The sequence below is a fragment of the Hippoglossus stenolepis genome, chromosome 24 (genome assembly GCF_022539355.2).
Source record: "Hippoglossus stenolepis isolate QCI-W04-F060 chromosome 24, HSTE1.2, whole genome shotgun sequence".
NCBI lineage: Eukaryota > Metazoa > Chordata > Actinopteri > Pleuronectiformes > Pleuronectidae > Hippoglossus > Hippoglossus stenolepis.
This window is the reverse complement of record NC_061506.1, coordinates 78,661-98,341: the sequence shown is the minus strand read 5'-3', so window position 1 is coordinate 98,341 and position 19,681 is coordinate 78,661. Positions and strand designations below refer to the sequence as shown.

General features: G+C 45.5%; 5 protein-coding genes across 10 annotated transcripts; 2 read left to right on the top strand and 3 right to left on the bottom strand.

Annotated features, from left to right (window-relative positions):
* Positions 1-235: 235 nt before the first annotated feature.
* Positions 236-7,692, top strand: dytn (dystrotelin). 5 transcript variants are annotated; one of them, XM_047339065.1, is made up of 15 exons: positions 236-1,075; positions 1,565-1,949; positions 2,244-2,273; positions 2,360-2,434; positions 3,079-3,275; positions 3,352-3,436; positions 3,602-3,681; positions 3,751-3,822; positions 3,892-4,055; positions 4,150-4,261; positions 4,356-4,486; positions 4,555-4,758; positions 4,830-4,971; positions 5,092-5,488; positions 6,282-7,692. In XM_047339065.1, the coding sequence occupies exons 3-15, from the start codon at positions 2,255-2,257 to the stop codon at positions 6,407-6,409; spliced, it is 1,806 nt and encodes a 601-aa protein (XP_047195021.1). In that variant the 5' UTR covers positions 236-1,075; positions 1,565-1,949; positions 2,244-2,254; the 3' UTR covers positions 6,410-7,692. The 5 variants fall into 5 exon arrangements, with proteins under 5 accessions (XP_047195021.1, XP_047195022.1, XP_047195020.1 ...); XM_047339067.1 differs by lacking the exon at positions 236-1,075 and having other exon boundaries at positions 1,142-1,949; positions 4,555-4,645; positions 4,718-4,758; XM_035150723.2 differs by lacking the exon at positions 236-1,075 and adding an exon at positions 5,556-5,668 and having other exon boundaries at positions 1,145-1,949; positions 6,282-6,417.
* zdbf2 (zinc finger, DBF-type containing 2) lies at positions 7,073-9,917 on the bottom strand. 2 transcript variants are annotated; one of them, XM_047339070.1, is made up of 9 exons: positions 9,741-9,917; positions 9,173-9,272; positions 8,965-9,004; positions 8,870-8,900; positions 8,625-8,721; positions 8,408-8,550; positions 7,765-8,338; positions 7,447-7,546; positions 7,253-7,387 (listed from the first exon to the last, which is right to left on the bottom strand). In XM_047339070.1, the coding sequence occupies exons 3-9, from the start codon at positions 8,984-8,986 to the stop codon at positions 7,329-7,331; spliced, it is 1,026 nt and encodes a 341-aa protein (XP_047195026.1). In that variant the 5' UTR covers positions 8,987-9,004; positions 9,173-9,272; positions 9,741-9,917; the 3' UTR covers positions 7,253-7,328. The 2 variants fall into 2 exon arrangements, with proteins under 2 accessions (XP_035006610.2, XP_047195026.1); XM_035150719.2 differs by having other exon boundaries at positions 7,073-7,546; positions 9,741-9,916.
* A 248-nt stretch (positions 9,918-10,165) lies between these two features.
* On the bottom strand, positions 10,166-12,205 carry eef1b2 (eukaryotic translation elongation factor 1 beta 2). The gene is made up of 7 exons (XM_035150728.2): positions 12,049-12,205; positions 11,392-11,514; positions 11,160-11,304; positions 11,013-11,079; positions 10,674-10,799; positions 10,399-10,466; positions 10,166-10,292 (listed from the first exon to the last, which is right to left on the bottom strand). The coding sequence occupies exons 1-7, from the start codon at positions 12,126-12,128 to the stop codon at positions 10,206-10,208; spliced, it is 696 nt and encodes a 231-aa protein (XP_035006619.1). The 5' UTR covers positions 12,129-12,205; the 3' UTR covers positions 10,166-10,205.
* Positions 12,206-15,942: 3,737 nt separating this feature from the next.
* arl11 (ADP-ribosylation factor-like 11) lies at positions 15,943-17,005 on the top strand. The gene is made up of 4 exons (XM_035150432.1): positions 15,943-15,999; positions 16,074-16,189; positions 16,484-16,661; positions 16,877-17,005. Exons 1-4 carry the CDS (start codon positions 15,943-15,945, stop codon positions 17,003-17,005), a joined length of 480 nt encoding a protein of 159 aa, XP_035006323.1.
* Positions 17,006-17,296: 291 nt separating this feature from the next.
* On the bottom strand, positions 17,297-19,587 carry ebpl (EBP like). The gene is made up of 4 exons (XM_035150729.2): positions 18,847-19,587; positions 18,677-18,746; positions 18,449-18,587; positions 17,297-17,710 (listed from the first exon to the last, which is right to left on the bottom strand). The coding sequence occupies exons 1-4, from the start codon at positions 19,021-19,023 to the stop codon at positions 17,476-17,478; spliced, it is 621 nt and encodes a 206-aa protein (XP_035006620.1). The 5' UTR covers positions 19,024-19,587; the 3' UTR covers positions 17,297-17,475.
* Between the last annotated feature and the right edge of the window lie 94 nt (positions 19,588-19,681).

Below are 19,681 nucleotides of genomic sequence, written 5' to 3'. Positions count from 1 at the left end.
CTGTTGCAGCCGTTAGCATGTAGCTGACAGCAGCTGTTAGCTGGATGCTAACATTAGATAGCGTGTCTGCAGAGCGTGGGTGTGTTGGCGTCCGTCCCGCTGCCTCGCTGCTGATGTGATGACCTGATGATGATGGCGATGGCAGCGGTTATGAAGACGCTCTGTGTTCTACCGTTTATCTCAGAGCAGAAGAAAAAAAGATCCACTGTTTGTTCCTCCAACACAAACAAACAAACAAAGAGCCGCAGTGTGGCGAGGAACAAAGACAAGGTCAAAGGTCAACGCAAAAACAATGGATGTTCTGTTCACTCTGTCACACCACTGTTTTCATCATCTTCATCTTCATCATCAGATGGCAGTATATATATATATATATATATATATATATAAGTGAAGGAACCTTAATGTTCACAGTATAAAGTTAAACTTCAGAGATCAAAGTGTCCATTTAGAAGAACAAATGATTGTGAATCAGTTTCTCTGCTTTGGAGCAAATCAAAGTAACAACAGGTGAAATGGAGGCAGAAGCAAGACGAGCCCCAAACAGGGAATGTTTTCAATGTGGTGTCCACAGACAGCTGCTCTCTGCTGATCCTTCCTGACTCCTTCTACTTCTGGGTTCTGCTCCTCATCACTACTGGTAGCATGAGGCGCTACCTGCAGCTCAGGACAGACTCATACTCATCAGAGGATGTCAGGAGTAGATACACACAACTGAAAAAACTTATTGTTGTTGTTATGAGAAGAAGAATGTGTCTGATAGAGATGAAGGGAGCAGACAAATGAACTGAAGAGTTATTGTGATGGTAGAAGATGGGAGGATACATATCGTCACCTTCCAAAAATGATTTTTTTCCCCTAAATCATCTCCTCATGATGCCACCTCTGTTAAAAAATCGCTTCCATCCTCAGTTGAACAGATCATGGGATTCTACCCCTGTAGAATAACGGCCTATGCCAAGAGTGTGACTTAGGCAATTTTACAAGCTTTTCAAGATGGCGGCTGCATCAAATAGAACGAAAATCTACCTAGCCGCTGAAGTTATTTCCATGATTCAGGGCTCGTCCCCTATTGGTAAGTGATGAGGTTTACTATAATATAGGCTAGGCTATATAATATTGCACAGTTATTTAGTCTTTTTATTCAGCATTTTAGTCAGCAAAACAGCTAGGTCCATGAAGCTAGCACTTAGCAAAGAGTGGAAAGGCTCCAGAATCTGTGGCTGTTACAAGTGATAGACTTTCTGTTAACTCTTTTCTGTCTTTTCAAACAATATTTCATCTACAGTTTTTGTCTCATTTTTTCCACATTACATGATCTAATTAAGAAAGATTTGAATACCGTATTGTAATCTAACAGCTAGAAATGATGTGTATAACAAAAAAATTACAAAGGATCCTCTTTACAACAGCTTGTGCACCCCTATGGGTGCATGCACACCACTTTGGGAATCCCTGATGTAGCTTAATACAAGTGACCACGAGGCAATGAATGTTTTTCAGAATGATCACACATTTGTGACTGTACACCTCAAAGGGTTGAAATGTTTTTCCTTTTCGGTAGGAGATGCACTTGACAATTCTGACACCGATCAGGCCTCATCCACTGAAAATGACAATGAGGCAGTCGAAGAGATGAAGCAGCATGTACCAGGCCAAGACTCTGTTTCAGATGGAGCAGACAATACCTTAAACACTCCCGTTGATGTTGTTGAAGATGCCAAGCAGACACATCCACACCATGAAGAGGATATATCTGATGATGATGATGTCATAAGCGATCCAGACTATACCCCATCCTTTGATGAGTCCTTTGAAGGTGTGATCAAAGACCATCCAGAACTCAAGGAGATCGATAAAAGGTTTCAAAAGATGAAAAGACACCTGAAGAGCAGCTTCAGTGATGATGTCAGCACACTGCTGGCTGCTGATTGGTCCATAGACAGCAGGTGAGAAGCAGCTGATGATAAATGAAACCTTCATCAATGATTCATGAACTTCAGTTTGTTTCTTCGTTTGGTGTTTAGTCTGAGACACGACTGACCAAGGTGAGTTCTACTGTTCTAGTGAGTTCTAATTGTTCTACTTTTGTACTAGGCTGTAATGTTATACTGGGCTCTATAGTTCCACTGAGTTCCACTGGGTTCTAGTGTCAGAGCTTTTCTCGTTGATTTTTGATCAGTGATCAATTGAAGTTATATGAATATTTACTGTGTGATTTGGTTTATTTTTGTGTTTTTCAGTGAAACTCGTCATGGATCTGGACGTCATCGGTAAATTCTTCTCTTATTCTCTCACAACTCTTGTTAAAATATAATATTGAGCTTTTATTTTGGTGAACTTCATGTTTCCTGTGCAGAGGGGCTGAATGAGATCCGTCCTTCAATTTATCGAGTCGCCATGAAGCTCCTGTCTCTGCAGAGACTCTGTCACCGTGAGAACTCACACGTTCCACATCATCCATACTTCATCAATACATCATCAATACTTTGTTGATCCAGTTTTGCCCCAAATTAGATGTGAACTTAAAGGCATAGTTAACTGAAGAATGAAACTTCCCTCATTATCTCCTCACCAATATGATGGGGGGGTGGGTGAAGTGTTTGAGTCCACAAAACGTCTCAGGGGTAAACAGTGTTGGAGCAGAATCCAACACAACTGAAGTAACTGGAGACTGATTCTTCAGACGTAATAAAACCTGTGTCAGAGGACATCAGAGACATTTAAAACTTGGTGTAAATGTTTCAAGTTGAATTTGAATGTCTGGACTTGTGGAGACTTGATGACATCACAGGAGCAGATATGGAGGCATGTTGTGTTTTTTCTGTTGTTTTATTATGTCTGGAGAATCATTCACTAGTTACTTCAGTTGTGTTGGATTCTGCTTTGACAAAGTTTACCCCTGAACCTTCAAAAGTGTTTTGTGGACTCAAACACCTCAGCCCCCCATTATAGTGCTGAGTAGATGATGAGTGAATTTAAAATTTTCTGTGAACTATCCCTTTAATTTAAGAAACAACAACACACTGAGACACAAGGTTAATAACACAGTGTGTGTGTGTGTGTGTCTGTGTCCAGTGCACGTTGTGTACGTGCGACACGTCATGGCGGCGTTCAGCTCGCTGGATGGGACGGGACAACAGGATGTGAGGCTGAGCAGACAGGAAGTGACCCGGGCTCTCAGCAGGATGTTTGACAGCGCTTCACAGGAAGTTTTGGATCATGTGATTGAGGAGACGTGTGACGTGATACTGCGTCTGTTTGACGGGTCAGAGGTCAGAGGTCAGATGTCATGTTACCATGTTTTTTTCTCTTCGCTCCAAACAAGAAGTGACTGTGTTCATGTTCCAGGCTCAGGCTGCGTCGGTGTCCGCCGTGTCTCTTCAGGCGGCGCTCGTCGCTTTGTCCGCTGACGCTCTGCTCGCCAAGTACAGAGGTGACCTCATCAATAACATGATTATTGATTATCAGCAGAATAAGAGTCTTTTGTAAGAGTCTTGTGTGAGTGTCTCCTTCAGAATAAGAGTCGTGTGTTCGTTTCTCCTTCAGAATAAGAGTCTTGTGTTAGTGTCTCCTTCAGAATAAGTGTGTGTTGTTGCAGCTCTGGTGAGACTCTGTGAAAACCCGTCAGGATCCATCAGCAGATCTGGACTCAGGTCATTACTTTACGACCTTCGTCAGGTAAAACTCTTCACACTCTGTTTCCCAGCATGCCCCTCTCCTCCTCTGACATGTGCATCATGTGACCAGGTTCCAGCCGCCGTGCAGGAGGAGGTAGTTTTTGGCGCCGTGGAGGAGGCAGTGAGGTCGTGTTTTAACGGGGTGAGAGCACTGAGAGACGCAGCTGATTGGTAGTCGTCATGACAACACACTGACTCTGCATTTTTACAGGTGTTGACTCCGACAGTGAGCGCAAAACACCTGATGTCATGGCTGCAGAATGAGCCACGCCTGTTGCTATGGTTACCCACTTTATACCGGCTGTGCGTCAGTCAGAACGTCAGTCACATGGTCCGATGCCACACCTGCAAGACGTTCCCCATCACCGGACTCAGGTGAGTGATCATCAGCCAATCAGAGGAGAGATGGAAGCCTGACCAATCAGAGGGAGTGATGATGTCATGACGCTGTGTGTGTGTGTGTGTTTAGGTATCGATGTTTGAAGTGTGTGAACGTACACGTGTGTCAGAGCTGCTTCCTGAGCCAGAGACAGACACGCAAACACAAACCACCACATCCTGTCCTCGAGTTCTGCACACAGGTGAGACAGGTGCCGACAGACAGGTGAAAGACTTATTGTGAAACTTTGTGTTTGAAAAGTGTTTTATAAATATTCTTATTATGGTCTGTATCAGCCCACCTGGCGGGAGTCTCTGTCCTCGTTAGTGCGCAGCGCTCGTCACACTCTGTTGCCACGACGATACACTCAGAGAGAAGCTGATAGGAGAGTCCTGATGTGGGCGGAGCCAGGAGAGACTCAGAACAGGTGTGGAACTTTTATTTTGTTAAAACTTCTTCAGGTCGAGTTTTAACTTTTATAATTTGATGTCTCAGAGCTCCACCCCCTTCTGACGCCTCACCATCATTGGATGAGACAGCTGTCCGTCACAGTTCCTGCTCGTCTAAAGCTCTGCAGACTGACGAGGTGACGGCTGATGACATTACTGTTGTTTACATGTTTGTTTGTTGTGTAATATTTGTTTGTGTTGATTTTCAGACGCTGACGACTGACGTCAGAAACCTGCAGCGAGACAAGTGGTGAGAAAAACACACAAGACCAATCAGAGACAAGCTTGGACGTACAGGTCGTCATGTTTGTTTGTTGTCAGGCTGCTGGAGCAGGAGATGCAGGCGTGGAGACTCACCGTCCAATCAGAACACAGCATCCTGGAGGACAGGTGCTCCGAGATGGAGGTTACCATGGAAACACTGAGGCAACAGAACGTCCGTCTGCAGATTCTGCTCGCTCAGGTAAATCAGTCACATGATGACAGGTGAGGATGAAAACACAGAGAAGCCGATTGGACCTGACCCTCCCCCTATCAGAACATGAGCTGCTGTGATTGTTTAGAATTTTCTTCTTTCCTTCAGACTTTGAACAAGACGGACGATCAACAACACGCCAGTGACACGCCACACGCCAGCGCTGACACAGAGAAAACGGGCAGAGATGACATCACCTCTGACACAGAGATAAACTCAGAGGAGGACAAGGAACATGTGATGGACGAGTGGAGTGAAGACGAAAGTCAAACTCCACCTCCCACAATCCACCAGGGGGTGTCTCCAGCACATGAAGGCCACTGTGAGGAGGGGTCTTTGGGTGACAGGCATCTCTGTCGTCCAATAGAACGAGAGGAAGGAGACACCCGTCTGCCTGAAGAAGAGAAGGATTATGAGACACGTCGTCCTGAAGAGCTGCTCCAACAAACTGTAGACAGACTGAAGACTAAGATGGAGACAGACAGGTGGAGAGACAGACAGACAGGTGAGTCACAGACAGACATGTGAGTGTTTGTTTTAAACAAAATGATTAGAAATGTTTTCGTGTTTAGGTGAACTGAAGGGGGCGGAGCTTGTGGAGGCTGCAGAGCAGGTGGGAGGCTCAGTTCACCACCTGGTGGTTGCAGTGAGAACTAACACACTCTGACAGATGAGTCGTGTTCAGGTAATAAAAACTTTTTATTCAACGTTAACAGGGTTTTTAAATAAAGGTAAAAAACATCATGTGAGCTGTAGAACATTATCTTCTTCTTGACCTACTACCTTCGCCCCCTCCGCCCTCTCCCTCGTCGGGGTGGGGAGCAGTGGGTCAGGGAGGCGGGGCTCAGACCTGTCCGTCGCAGGCCTTCTCTTCTAGTTGGAGGGGGCGTGGTCTGAGCCCTGGTTCTTCTCTTGGAGGGTGGTGGATTCGTTCTCTCCCTCCTCCCCCCTCGCCCCCGCTCTGACCTGTTGTGAGGTTGGGGGGGCGGAGTTTTAGATGTCTGACTCCGCCTCCTGACTGTATCTCCACTGAGCGTGCTCAGGAGAAAGGGGGGTTCAGCTGAAGTGTGACCTTTGACCCTGGAGGACCCTGCCGAGCCCTCCACCGGCGCTCTGTCTGTGTTCAGGTCTGTACTCAGACTTCGAAACAGCTGACGGACGCAGGGCGGTGGGGGGGCCGAGGGGGCGGGGCCTTGGCACCATGGGAAGCCTTTGGGGGGGTTCTTAAGGATGCGATTGGTGGTGGAGTCGTAGAACCTGAAAGGAAGCCGTTTGTATTTGACCTTTACCCCCTGCAGGTCCAGCGGACGCCTCTTCTTCCTGCAACGTTTGGGGGCAGAGCCAGGTGAAGCTGTGCAGGTGGGGGCGGGGCCTGAGGGGGAACACAGCAGGTAGACCAGAGAGGTGCGAGGCTGCACAGGTGTGATGATGTTGGAGTACGACGCAGGAAGGCAGCGCCACATCTGCACCTCAGGTGTCCTCTCTGCTGCATCCTGATCGGCTGCAGGGAAACTGGTGGGCGGGGTCTCGTGAGGTGGTTGACGGACGGCTGGGATGACCAATCTGACCGTTTGCGTGCCATGACTGACTTTAACCACCTGAAGAGACAAGAACAGATGAAACGTTTGTCTTTCAGCTGAAACAGAGTGCCAGCTGTCCGACTCACCTGACACCTAGACGCCAACCTGAAGCCCCGCCTCCTTCCCTTCTGCCCATACGTTGGGTCATTGTCATCAGCATCCAATAAGGGCAGGACACCAGAGTCCGACTCTGCTGCCTTGTTCTGACCACACCCCTTAATGTTTTGGCTCCTCCTTCCGTACCTGAGAGTGATGAGGTCATTAGAAAAGATAAAAGATCAGTGTTGTTTTATTGATACATTAAATATATTTATGTTATTTACTTGTGTGTATATACGTCATCAGATGATTTATAATAACTAATATAGTTATTTCCTATCACATGTTCTAGTCATATGTTATAATACATGCATGTATGAATGTTTTTATTTAATGTTAAACAGGAACATGAATATTAACTGTCTAGAATAATAAATCTACATATTACTGATCATGTGACGGATGACACCTCACCTGGCCAGAGACTCGCTGTCGAAGTAACAAATGAATCGTCCTCGTCTGAACTGACCGACCAGTCTCTCCACCTTCTCCTCGTCCTCCTGCTCGATCTGGGCCCAGGTCTTCCCCCGGAAGGATTCTGGGATAAACGCGGGGGCGGGCAAGATCTCTTCGATGGGCAGAGTCCAGAACCCCTGTTCCTGTGTGGCCCCGCCCCCTGCTTTACTGTGGAGGGCGGAGTCGAGCTGGTGTGAGTACACTTGATCATCAAGCCGCACCTGGACGTCCATCAGCTGACCCAGGTCCCGCCCCTCTGCCGGACTCACCTGTACAGGTGCGAGCGACGGCCGCAACGACACCTGCACAGGTGAGTCCCAGTCATCACTCTGTGTTTCCATGGAGACAGGAAGGCTGAAGTGGAAGCTTTCTGTCTCCTCCTGCTGGCTGGAAGTGGAAGTGATGCCATGACAGCACATCTGGATCACCTGAGGTGGAAACAAGAAACATCTGTAACCACGAAAACATACACGTTCTGACTTCAGTGTTCACGCAACCCCAAACTAATAATTTATAATTATTAAAACTACTGAGAATAAATTAAACGGTTGATTTAAATAAAGTTGTGTTTGAAGTTCTGTCTACAGTCGTGAGCATAATAAAAACAATCTTTTAGGAACATCACAATAAACATTTGAGGTCAGACCTCCTCGATGGTTTGGTCCAGAGTGTTGCTGGGGTCCGAGAACGCCCTGTCTTTAAACCCCGCCCTCCTGTCTCTCTGCCAGTTTCGCCAGGGCCCCAGGTCTTTGGGGGGACGTGGCCCCGGTGCAGCCCCTGGTCCTTGGCTAAGGTGTGTATGTGGCGGGGGCCCGGGGCCCCTGGAGGGGGTTGAGGAGTCGATGCTGGTTTTCCTCCTGTCCGTTTTCCTGTGAGCTTTCCTGTGGATGGAGGGCGATGCCTGCGGGTGTGGGGGAGGGGTTTGTGCTGGTGGGGGTGGAGCTTGTGTGTGTGTGTGCCCTGTGGAGGTGGCCCCTTTGTCCCCACGATCGCTGATTGGTGCAGACAGCCTGTCCTGGAATACCCCTCTATCTTCTGATTGGCTGTGGATGCTGTTGTCGTCCTGCTGATTGGTCGGCTGATACGATGTGTCGTCCGAGCTCGGCAGTTGTTCTCTGTTACCCAGCGACCAGATGTCGTTATCAGAGAAAAGTAGTTCATCAAGCTCCGCCCTTGGTAGCGGGGGGGCGGAGATAGACGGGAGGTCAGCATGAGACGGCCTGAAGGAGACAGACAGGAGTGAGGTCCCCTGATGTCTGGTGAGAGACAGGTGTGTTTGTATCGGTTACCTGGGGTCGCTGTAGCGGTGCGGGTGGTGCTGCAGGACGTCCTGCAGGAAGCGCTCCAGCAGTGTCAGCTTACTGCAGCTGGTGGCGGCGGAGCATCTGGAAGACGTCCTGACCGAGTCCAGGTGTCTGAGACTGGACAGGTGCTGAGACGAAAGTGTTGACATTAACATCAGTGACTCTGAACAGTTGAGTTCACATGAGTCAGGTGTGTGCGTACCTGCTCCAGGTTGCTGTACAGGACTCTGCAGTAACCACAGTAACCCTGTCTGCTCGGCTGGCACCTGGAAGGACCCGGCTCGGACTCCGCCCACATCCTGTCAGTCACAGAGATGACATCACCCGTCAATAATCAATATCTAACGGTCGTAAACAGCTGAGTTCAGAACGGAGCAATTGATAATGGCATTAATAACAGTAACTGATTAGCAGGGTCAGCGATACAGGTGTGAGCTCACTACTCACCTGCTGGATGACTCCGCCCTCTTCTGGCCACCTGTCACACACACACAGTTTATTCAGGGCAAAATGTCAAATGAATAAATGTGTTTAGTTTTTACCTCCGTCAGAGGAGTGAGACATCCTCCTGTTGATGGTGACCTGACACACAAACATTTGTTTAACGGTTAAATATCTTTCATTGATAAACAATAATCAAATTGGTGATTCATTTTCCGTATTAAACAGCAGGTCCAGCACAGGTTACCATAGTTACCACAGTAAAGGCCTAATAATAATCAAAGAACTTTATTGGAGGTGACGTCTAACCTGGAGGCAGAGCAGTCAATGCAGTGTCTGTCCAATCAGAGCCATCCCTGCTGTAACCAAGGGTAACCAGGTGAGAGGCTCGGGTGGAGAGTCCATGAGCCTGAGAGGTGATCATACATTGATTTTAATAAATGTGATTTGACTCTAACATATCAATTATTGTCTGACCTTTTATCAATAAACTTGTTTTGTACTATTACTTTAAATCTTCAGTTTAAAAATCATAATTATAAATTTAAAGTCTAATTGTTAATAACTAATCTGATGATAAATGTGCAAACTAAGTACTAGTAAGTTTTTCTTATTATTCAGTTCTGACCAATCACAGCTCAGCTCTTCCTTCTCCCTAATCTCGAGCTAAACAGCGATAAAAACCTTTAAACCGGGTTCATTAAACCCGGGCTAACAGTAACCATGGTGACGCTGCAGGAGACGTGGCTCTGCCGTTACGACTGTTAGCAGGTGGCTAGCTGTTAGCATGCTGTAAGCTGAGCAGTAGTTGCAGAGGAGGTGATTAGCTGGTTTAGATCGTTGACGAAAAGATTCGATCATCGATTAGTTCGTTTACCTGCAGGCGTTTGTTTACTTTCACAAATCAAAAGCTTCTTCCGCGCGCTGCTCCGCCACTGTTTAGTTTCCGGTCTGATTCTTCTTCTGCACCAATTCAAGTAGAGCTGGAAACTGTGGCCCTTCTGCAAAAGGTGCTGCCATCCTCGGCCAGAGAGGGAATTACAGTCTCTAAATATTCATTATATATAAAATTCCATCCTTTAATTTAGTTTAACCCAGATCAATTATATTTTCTGCGTGAGAATTTAAACATTTGGTAAGTTTTAAATCATATTTAAATGTGACTCATTAAATATCTACTTAAACAGATGAAAAGTTTTACATTCAAATATGAATAAATACAGAAGCAGACTTTAACATACAAAAGGTAAAAATAACTTTATAAACATTCAGCTCCTGTTTGATGACACAATGACAACTTCATTTTGTGCTTAAGTGCTTTTTTATTGTCAACATGTTTGTTTCAGATCTTGTTGAACGCAGCGACGTCCATTGACTGAACGAAATCCTCAAAGGCAGTGATGTTTTCCTCCAGGATGTCTGTGCCCACCTGGACGTACAAAATAAAAGCTTCAGGTAACAAACTCAACAAAACAAAGGCTTCTGTGAGGAAACTCAAAACTGTTGAATAAAAGTAGTCAGTTTGATTTATTCACCTTGTCGTCTTCGACAACGCAGCCAATCTGCAGCTTCTTGATGCCGTAACCCACGGGAACCAATTTAGCTGCAAAAAACAAGTCAGAGCAGATCGATAAGTGAACAACATCTTCGTCTGAACAGATGAGAACATTTGATTAAATCTGCAGTTTTCAGATCTTTAAATTTCCATCACGTATTCAGCCGAAAGATGGTATAATGATCATCATCAGCTCTGTCGTCACTGATCAATAACAGTTAATGTAGTACTGCATTATTGCAGTAATGTCCTTACACTGTCCCCAGAGGAGCCCGTCCATCTGAATACTGCGTACACACTCCTCCAGCTTCGCCATGTCCGTCTCGTCGTCCCACGGCTTCACATCCAATAGGATCGAAGATTTGGCGATGAGAGTGGGCTCTGAAGGGAAGACGGGAGCATGTTACCACCGCAACCACTCTACACTACAAGACTGATTGGCTGCCGAGACTCTCATCAGGTGAATATGGTGTGCATCAGACATTCAGCCGAAAGATGGTGTTTGGTTCATCATAAAGAGTCCAATGTGATTCTGATAGAACATCGTCTAAAAACTGATCAATAATCAATGCGATTGGCTGTAATGTAACTTACTCTTAGCTTTCTTGGCGGCGTACTCGGCCAAACGCTCCTCCTTCAGTCTGGCTGCCTCTGAATCATCCTGCGAGACAAAACCCAGGTCAAAGGTCACGTAGCTGATCGATGACATCACTGTGACCTTTGCATCATCGACTACTTCACCTCCTCGTCGGAGCCGAACAGGTCGATGTCATCGTCGTCCTCCTCCTCATCATCATCATCCTTTGAGACAGCGGCGGAGCTGGGGGTGGTGTCGGCCACGGCCGCAGGTCCGTACTGACCCAGAGGTTTCTTCACACCTGGAAGACTGAGAGGAAACGCCGCTGACATCACTCCTGTGCTGACGTCACCTGACATCACTCCTGTAACCCCCCCCAGACAGTGTCGTCCTCACCTGTTCTTCTGGCTGTGGTATGACTTGATGTGGTTGTACCACCGGAGGGCGTGACACAGGTCGGCTGAGGGTGGCGTCGAGATGGCATCAAAGACTGCGACGTCAGCCTGAGAGGGAACAAACCTGAGGACAGAAAAAAACTCGTCACAACTTAGTAACCGTAGTGTCTTTAGGTTAAAAGTGGTCGTATGTCACCTCAGTTTATTTTCACATTAAACTTAAAAGTTATTATATCTACAACTATAATGAGTTATTAGTAAGTGATATTACTCATATATTAATATATTTATTAACAGTTCCCTTTGAACTGTTTAAACCTTCAGGCTGTTCATGACACGTAGCATCACTTAGCCTGTTAGCACCATGTGGCTCCATGCTAACGTTAACATGTAGCTACTTGTAACCTAAAGAATCATGTTAGGGTGTGAACTGGTCTGACGTCACTTCCTCTTCACTCAACCTGAAACACTAATATTTCATTGTTGCATTTATTTCTCTTCGTTTAAAATATTTAGCCAAAGCTAACGCTAGCTAACAGCTAGCTTACAGATAGCTCACAGCAGAAAGGAGCCAAGATGGCGGCGCCGGCAGCAGCAGAGCTGCAGCTTCTAGTTTTCTATAGTTTCCTCTCGGCTCCTCGGCCTCGGACCGACTCACCCTTCGATGTAACTTCGCTCCAGCAGGAAGTCATTCAGCACTTTGAGGCCGGAGGCGGATTTCAGGTCACCGAAGCCCATGATGACGAAGAGGAGCTGAGGAGGAGTAGAAGGAGCCGCGGAGGAGGTAGAAGAAAGAGGGAGGAGGTGGGAAGAGTCGCATTTATACCCGGAGATAGACCCCTCCTCAGCGGGCAGCGCTCCTCCTCCTGCCCGCTGAGCCTGAGCTCCTCACCAGTAAATACAAACTTTACGTTTCATCCATTAAAATTAACACAAACACGTAGACTCGTAAAATAATAATGTCCTGAATATTTACTATACACATCTGATGTGTATAGTAAATATTCATATATATATATGTTTATATATATATAAACGTTATCGAGACTTTAAAGGGGACATAGCATGCAAATTCCACTTTGTTAGTGCTTCTACAGGTTAATGTGGGTATCTGGCTCATGTCTACCAACCCAAACACTCTGGGGAAAAAACACTCGCGCGTTTTGTTATAGTTCCTCTAAGTCAGAAACGTCATGCTTGAGCGACTCGATTGCGCTTCCTGGGTATTGTGTCGTAACAAGGAACTGGAAGTCTCCTACATGGTCTTGGCCCCCGTCCCCCACACTCGTTACTTCCGGGTTTACACCGGAGGCAGCAGGGCAGTTCCCAAGCACGCAGCCGGGCTGTTCACACGGGACGAGCATTTCTCCGCTGGTCAGCCCGCGATTCACTCACATGTGGCATTTGTCTGGATCGTTGGGACTGGGAGGCTGCAGCAGCTGCTCGGGAGCGACCGCCGCTCTCCCGTGCGTGAGCTGGAATTTGTGTCAGCGCCACACAGCCAACAGTGTGGAGGACTTCCGCAGTGTTCAGCGCTACTGTAACCCCGAACCCCGGCATTCAACGGGTACAACAACAAGCGGAGAAAGCAGAATCGCGGGCTGACCTTATATATACAGTCTATGGGGCTGACCAGCGGAGAAATGCTCGTCCCGTGTGAACAGCCAGGCTGCTGCGTGGAGAACGGCGCTGCGCTGCTCAGCCGGTCTTCCACACTGCCAGCTGTGTGGAAGACTTCCGCAGTGTTCAGCTCTACTGTACGCTGCCGGGTTACAGTAGTTCTGCGGGTTACAGTAGTTCCGCCGGGTACAGTAGTTCCGCCGGTTACAGTAGTTCTGCGGGTTACAGTAGTTCTGCCGGGTTACAGTAGTTCCGCCGGTACAGTAGTTCGCCGGGTTACAGTAGTTACGCCGGGTACACGGACGCAGAAGCGCCGCGCGAGCAGCGCGCGTTCTCCAGCCGCAGCCGCCTGGCTGTTCACACGGGGCGAGCATTTCTCCGCTGGTCAGCCCCATAGACTGTATATATAAGGTCAGCCCGCGATTCTGCTTTCTCCGCTTGTTGTTGTACCCGTTGAATGTCGGGGTTCGGGGTAAATGATGGTCTTCATAGCCCCCCCTCTCTTTCTCTCTCTGTCTGTCTGCTTGTGTGCTTGTAGTGGGGGGGGCAGAGGGGGACATTTAATTATGTGATTGGGAAAATTAAAACTCCAGGACAACAGAAGGGGAATACAAAGTATGGGATGCATATTTGATAATTTATATCATATAAAATATGTAATTTATATCGTTTAAAATCATGGGGGGAGAGGGGGAGGGGGGAGCTGGCTCATTAGCATTTAAAGGAACAGGCACTCAAAACAGGTCGCTCTGTGGAGGGCTGTTTTATACAGGGTAAAAAGCTGTTTGAAATGATCCTTGTGGTATTTTGACCAAAGTATGTTACAGACATTTCATTAAGACCCCAAGGAACCAGATCAACTTGTGGTAAAATGGGCATGCTATGTCCCCTTTAACAACACTGTCTCTTAAAACCTGTGCAATGTTTACCAGAGATTTCCTTTCTTTCAGTCTCATACGACTTCCCTAGACTACTGCCCCCTCCTGGCTGGTCTACCTGCTGCTGCCATCCGACCTCTGCAGCTCATCCAGAAACCAGCAGCTCCACTGGTCTTTAACCTGAGTTCACTCACACTCCTCCGCTCCCTTCACTGGTTACCAGTAGCTGCATCCGTTTCAAAACATCAGTACCGTGCTGTGACCGGATCGGGTCCAGTCTACATCCAGGACATGGTCAAACCTCACACCCCAGCCCGTCCACTCCGCTCTGCATCGGCCAATCGGCTGCTCCCTCACTGCGAGGGACAGCTGTCACTCACTGCGAGGGACAGCTGTCACTCAGACTGTTTTCTGTCCTGGCTCCTAAACGGTGGAACGAGCTCCACATGGACATCAGGACAGAAAGTCTACACATCTTCCTCCAGACTGAAGACACACCTCTTCCGACTATACCTTGAATAAAAAAAATAAGCTAGTTTAAACTAAAAATTTAGTAGCACTTAAATGGCACTAACTTATAGCACTTTGTAGTTTGGCTTTCTTGAAGAAAATTGTACTTTCTTGATTCTTGTTGTTCTGGGTTTGTTCCCTCATATATATATATATGAATATATATATATATATATACCATTGTTTATCTGTTTATGATTGTGTCTCTCTGAATCTGTGTCTCTCTGATTCTGAGTCAGAGTGAATCATCTTCAGTTTTTTAACGATCTTCAAACTCGCACAGGAATGTAGTCTGACCTGTCACATGGTCATGTGACCTGCTAGGTTTGGCTCATTGAGTGTGAAGGTTTGAACAAACCTGAGAGAATCTTCACAGGTGGGAGTTCAGAGAAAAACAGAAGAAACAGAAGAAGAGAAGCGACAGATCAAAGAAGAAGAAGAAGAGAGACAGATGGGACAGGCTCGCTCGTCCATGTGTCCTCAGGTAAATCTGTTTGCTGAACGTTTAATTTGAAATATTCTTTATTAACAACATGATTCAGAAAAAGTTGTTGCCATGTTGGATCAATGTTAATTCCCATGAATTTAAAAACTAAACTCTGACTTTATAGTCTCCTCATCATCTAAAGAAAAACCCTTACGTCATTGTCGCAGGATTGTGACGTAACAACAACGTCGGCCGGTGGAAAATCTGATTAAAATTCGAAATGTTTCTTTTACACTTTTATACTTTATGGTAAAAACATGTTGAATGATCATCTTTAAATGTAGAAATAAAGGTGTTGGTCTCAGTTTGCGTTGCTCTGCTCATATTTACATTTATTCAACAACTCGTTTTGTTCCTGCTGCTCCTCCCTCTCCGCCTGTTGGTAGATAGTGCTCAGTTAGGGACCATCGGTCGTACACTACCTTTCCTGACGCATTATGGGAAACAATGAGTGCAGTGTATAGGGTATAAAAATGTCAATACACTTTTGGAGAGAACTTGCGATATAATGACTAGTGAGAGATTTCAGACACATGTTTCAAACTTTTCACTGTTTATTGACGATCATTGAAGCATTGATTGATTATTGATGATTGGTTGCTTGATCACAGTTGTGTGTCTTGTCTCATTTAGCTTCATGTTATAAAACAACTGATTTAAAATAGTGATGCGTTCACAGACCCATTCATGTTGTAGGATAAAACATAAAAACAACACGTGGACGTCAGGACGAGTGAACAGGAGGTCTCAAAATAAAAGCCGTCTTCATCTCGTTGATAAATAACCAATAGCAACGACATGAAGACGACGACTGATGACATCATCTGTAACATATGTGAAATCATCAGTCACACACGTCTCAGGCTTGTGTTTGATGTCATCATCATGACATTGTCTTGTCCTTGATAAACTGACGACAACACACGGACAAGTTAATGCTTAAATTTAGAAGATTTAAAACGTTTGTTTCAAATATTGATTCTATTTGTTGAAAAGTAAAACCTGAACATGTTTGGATGAAATATAAAACTGTTGCTATGATGTTCAGGTGATCCTGATGGGTCTGGACTCTGCGGGGAAGTCGACTCTTCTGGCTCGACTGCTCACAGGACAGGTGAGATTCTGCACAGCTGACATGTTACAACAGTGCTTCAATCCAGGTGTCAACCATGACCTTTGACCCTGCAGGTGATGGACACGTCACCGACCATTGGATTCAACGTGGGAACATTGGACCTGGACAAGAAGACGTCTCTGACCGTGTGGGACATCGGAGGACAGAAGAGCATGAGACCAAACTGGAGGTAAATTTGTTACAAACAAATAAACTAGAATCACCGTCCTGTGTTTGTTTGTCTCCACCAATCGGAGCAGTTTCAGTCTATATACATTGACCTTTGACCTCTGAAATCTAACCAGGTCATCTGTGAATCTCAGGGAATGTTTGAACTAAATTTAAATAAATTCCCTAAAGCGGTTCTTTCGGATATGTTGTTCACAAGAATGTGACGGACGGACAGCCTGAAAACATAATGTCTCTCTCCACTGGGTGACGCGGCACGGAGACGTAACAATCAATCAACATATGGTCTCCTCAGGTTCTACCTGGACGACTGTAAGGCGCTGGTCTTTGTGGTCGACAGCAGCGACCCCGGGCGGATGTCAGAGGCTCAGAAAACTCTGAAGAAGATTCTGAGTGAGGAGACGTTGCGAGGAGTTCCTCTCATGGTTCTGGCCAATAAGAAAGATCTGCCCAACTCCATGACGATACGAGAGGTGAGAGACACATCCCATAATAACCAGTTCCAGGTCTTAGTTGCTAGGAAGCAAGTATTTATTGGCAAAGACGAAGGATCCATGGACAAAGGCAACTTTGAGAGAGGAAGGTTGAATTCAATCTTTTATACCTGAACAGACACCAGGTGAGGCTGTTTGCTCCCCTCCTCCTCCTCCTCTTCTTCCGTCTCACCCTCTCTCCCCCCCACCCTCAGATCTCCAACCAGCTTGATCTCCGCAGTTACACCGAGCGCTCATGGGAGATTCAGGCCTGCAGCGCTCTGAAGGGACTCGGCCTCCAGCAGGCGTTTCTGTCCATCAATAAACTGATCAAGAAGAGCTGAAGGGAGGAGGGGTGGAGTTTATGTGAGGAGGAGAAGGAGCATTTAAATATTTAAACAAACAAAACGTTGTTTGATTGTAATAAACAAATATCAACCTGTTGAGTATTATTAAAGTGCATTGATCGATCAGTTGATTGATAATCAAGAGGAGGAGTTATGTGTTTTTCTTCTTAACAGTGTATCAGCAAATCAAAGCAACAAAATCAATTTGTAATATTTAAATCAAAAAGGTTTGTTCTTTATCTGAAAAGAAAAAAAATTATAATGAAAAGAAAAATCAGAATCAACAACTTTCACTCTGTTGTTTTATTTTGAAAAAAAAGAATCAATAAAGATCAACAGTAGACAACGTAATCTACAAGTAATTCACTGATCAATCATCAGGTTTTCAATCAGATGTATTCATTATTGATCGTGGAAACGTGGAATGAACTTTAAATGTTGACGTAAACCCATTTTTCAAACACTTGTCACTTCCTCTTGTGTGCGTGGTCGATGGCGTGCAGACTCCTCAGAGAAAACCAGGACTGGATCAGCAGCAGGACGGGGACCATAACCCAGAGTCCGTTAAAGAAGACCAGGTAGACCCACAGGTGGAGCCAGCTGGACGTGTCCAGGTGGGGACTGCCCATCAGCCAATCAGGACAGAAGGTCATCCAGCCGCCGTACAGCTCGCACACGCTCAGAGTGATCTGCAGGAAGTGTCTGAAAAGTACACAAGTATATATATGTCAATGTGTACTGTTAGTATATCTGTATACAATCCTATTTATACAACCTCACATTATACAGTGGTAAGATGGCAATATAAATCCACATGTTATATATTTACACAAACTCAATATATGTACACATACATATGAACTGTCAAATTATCTGTGTACAATCATACTACTTCATCCTCAAAAATATGATATACTGATACTAATAATACTAATAATATATCTGTAAACATCCTGTGAGGGAGCTGGAAAGCTTCCCCCTCACTGAGGTGCAAAAACATATAGTTTGAAAACACTGACTAGGACAGGAAATTAATTTTTGTTTATATATTGCATATTGTTCTTTTATTTTGTAAACCCTACTAAGCACTCTCTCTTTGGAGGGGGTGGTCCAGCAGACAGGGGAGAGAGACAGGTTGGGTAGAGGGGGCTGTTTTGCTTAGTTTGTTTTTTCTTCAGTTAATTGTGTATTTTCTTTCATATGTATTAGTCAGTGTTCATTTGCAATGTTTATAAAGAACAGTGAGTAATATTAAACGGTAAATATATGTTTTAGAGTCATTATGGGAGTGTCACTGTGTAATGAGGGATGAGAGGAGGGGCTCAGGTCTGCTGCCCAGTTAGTTTAACCACCATGAAAAGCCTTCACATACAGTATATATACACTCTTTCTCTCTGTTAATATAGGTAGTAGTCGTAGTGTAGCCTGTAGTAGTATTACCTGTAGTACTGGTCGTTCAGTATTGCATAGATGAGAAGTACTCCGAGTACAGAGTCCAGGACGACCGTCAGAATCTCGATGGAAACGATTGTTGGATCAAAAACTAACCAACGACTGTCAGCTTTACTGTACTCCCTCCCTACAGACACAGACAGATCAGGGACACAGACAGATCAGGGACACAGACAGATCAGAGACAGACAGGTGGAAATAGGAAGTTAAACTCACATAGTTCAGCCAAAGGACCTTCAGACGACTGCACCGTCCCAACCAAAGACATGTAAACAAACGGACCCTCCTAAAAACAAACAACAACCAGAGACATGTAAACAAATGGACCCTCCTAAAAACAAACAACAACCAGAGACATGTAAACAAACTCTCCTGATTGGTCATACCAGCGTCAGGTGGACAATAACATCATAGAAGAGCCACAATAGGATCCACTTGTCCGTCACAGAGCTCCGCCCACCATACCTGTGTGTTAGCAGGATGGCAGTTAGCACCTGGATGCTACATGCTAACAGAGACAGGACGGCGACCAGAGAGAGTCCAGGGGGCGCTGATGAGTCCATCTGCAGGATGAGGAGGAGGTTGCAGTACTCTATACGCAGTAATACTACACTCAGTCCACACAGTAGTATCAACACATAAGTGTTACTACTCTGTCGTATGAACACATGTAGTATTACTATACTCAGTACTTGTTCTCTGCTAATCTCTCAGGACTGAACTGTGTCAATGTGGAGTGACATCCCAGACTCCATCCCTCGCTCTATCTATTGGTCTGTTTGCTTAAAGTCCCGCCCAATGAACCCTTCCATTGGCCTTGAAAGAGACCACCCCACTGCCTGACCCCGCCCACACACGTCAGAGGTCACCAGTAGAGTTTCAGTAGAATCATGAAAATAAAAAAAAGTGGAAATAAGTTAAAGAATTTTCATATTGTAAAATTGTTCACAGTAACTGTTCATATTTAATTAGGAAATGTATTTTTTAAATTTAGTTAAAGCTCCACTGCAGCTTCAAGTTAAACGTCTGTGAAAAACAAAGTGGATTGAAAACAATAAACAACAAAGTTTTTTATTGCTTTTATTCAGAGTTCAGCTAAGGTTCACACCTGTAACAGTTCCACAGGTAAAACTCATGAACAGGAAACACAAGAACAGCAAGTACAACTAAACATACAGGAAGTGCTACTACACAAACAGGAAATGTTCTTTGGCTGCAGTT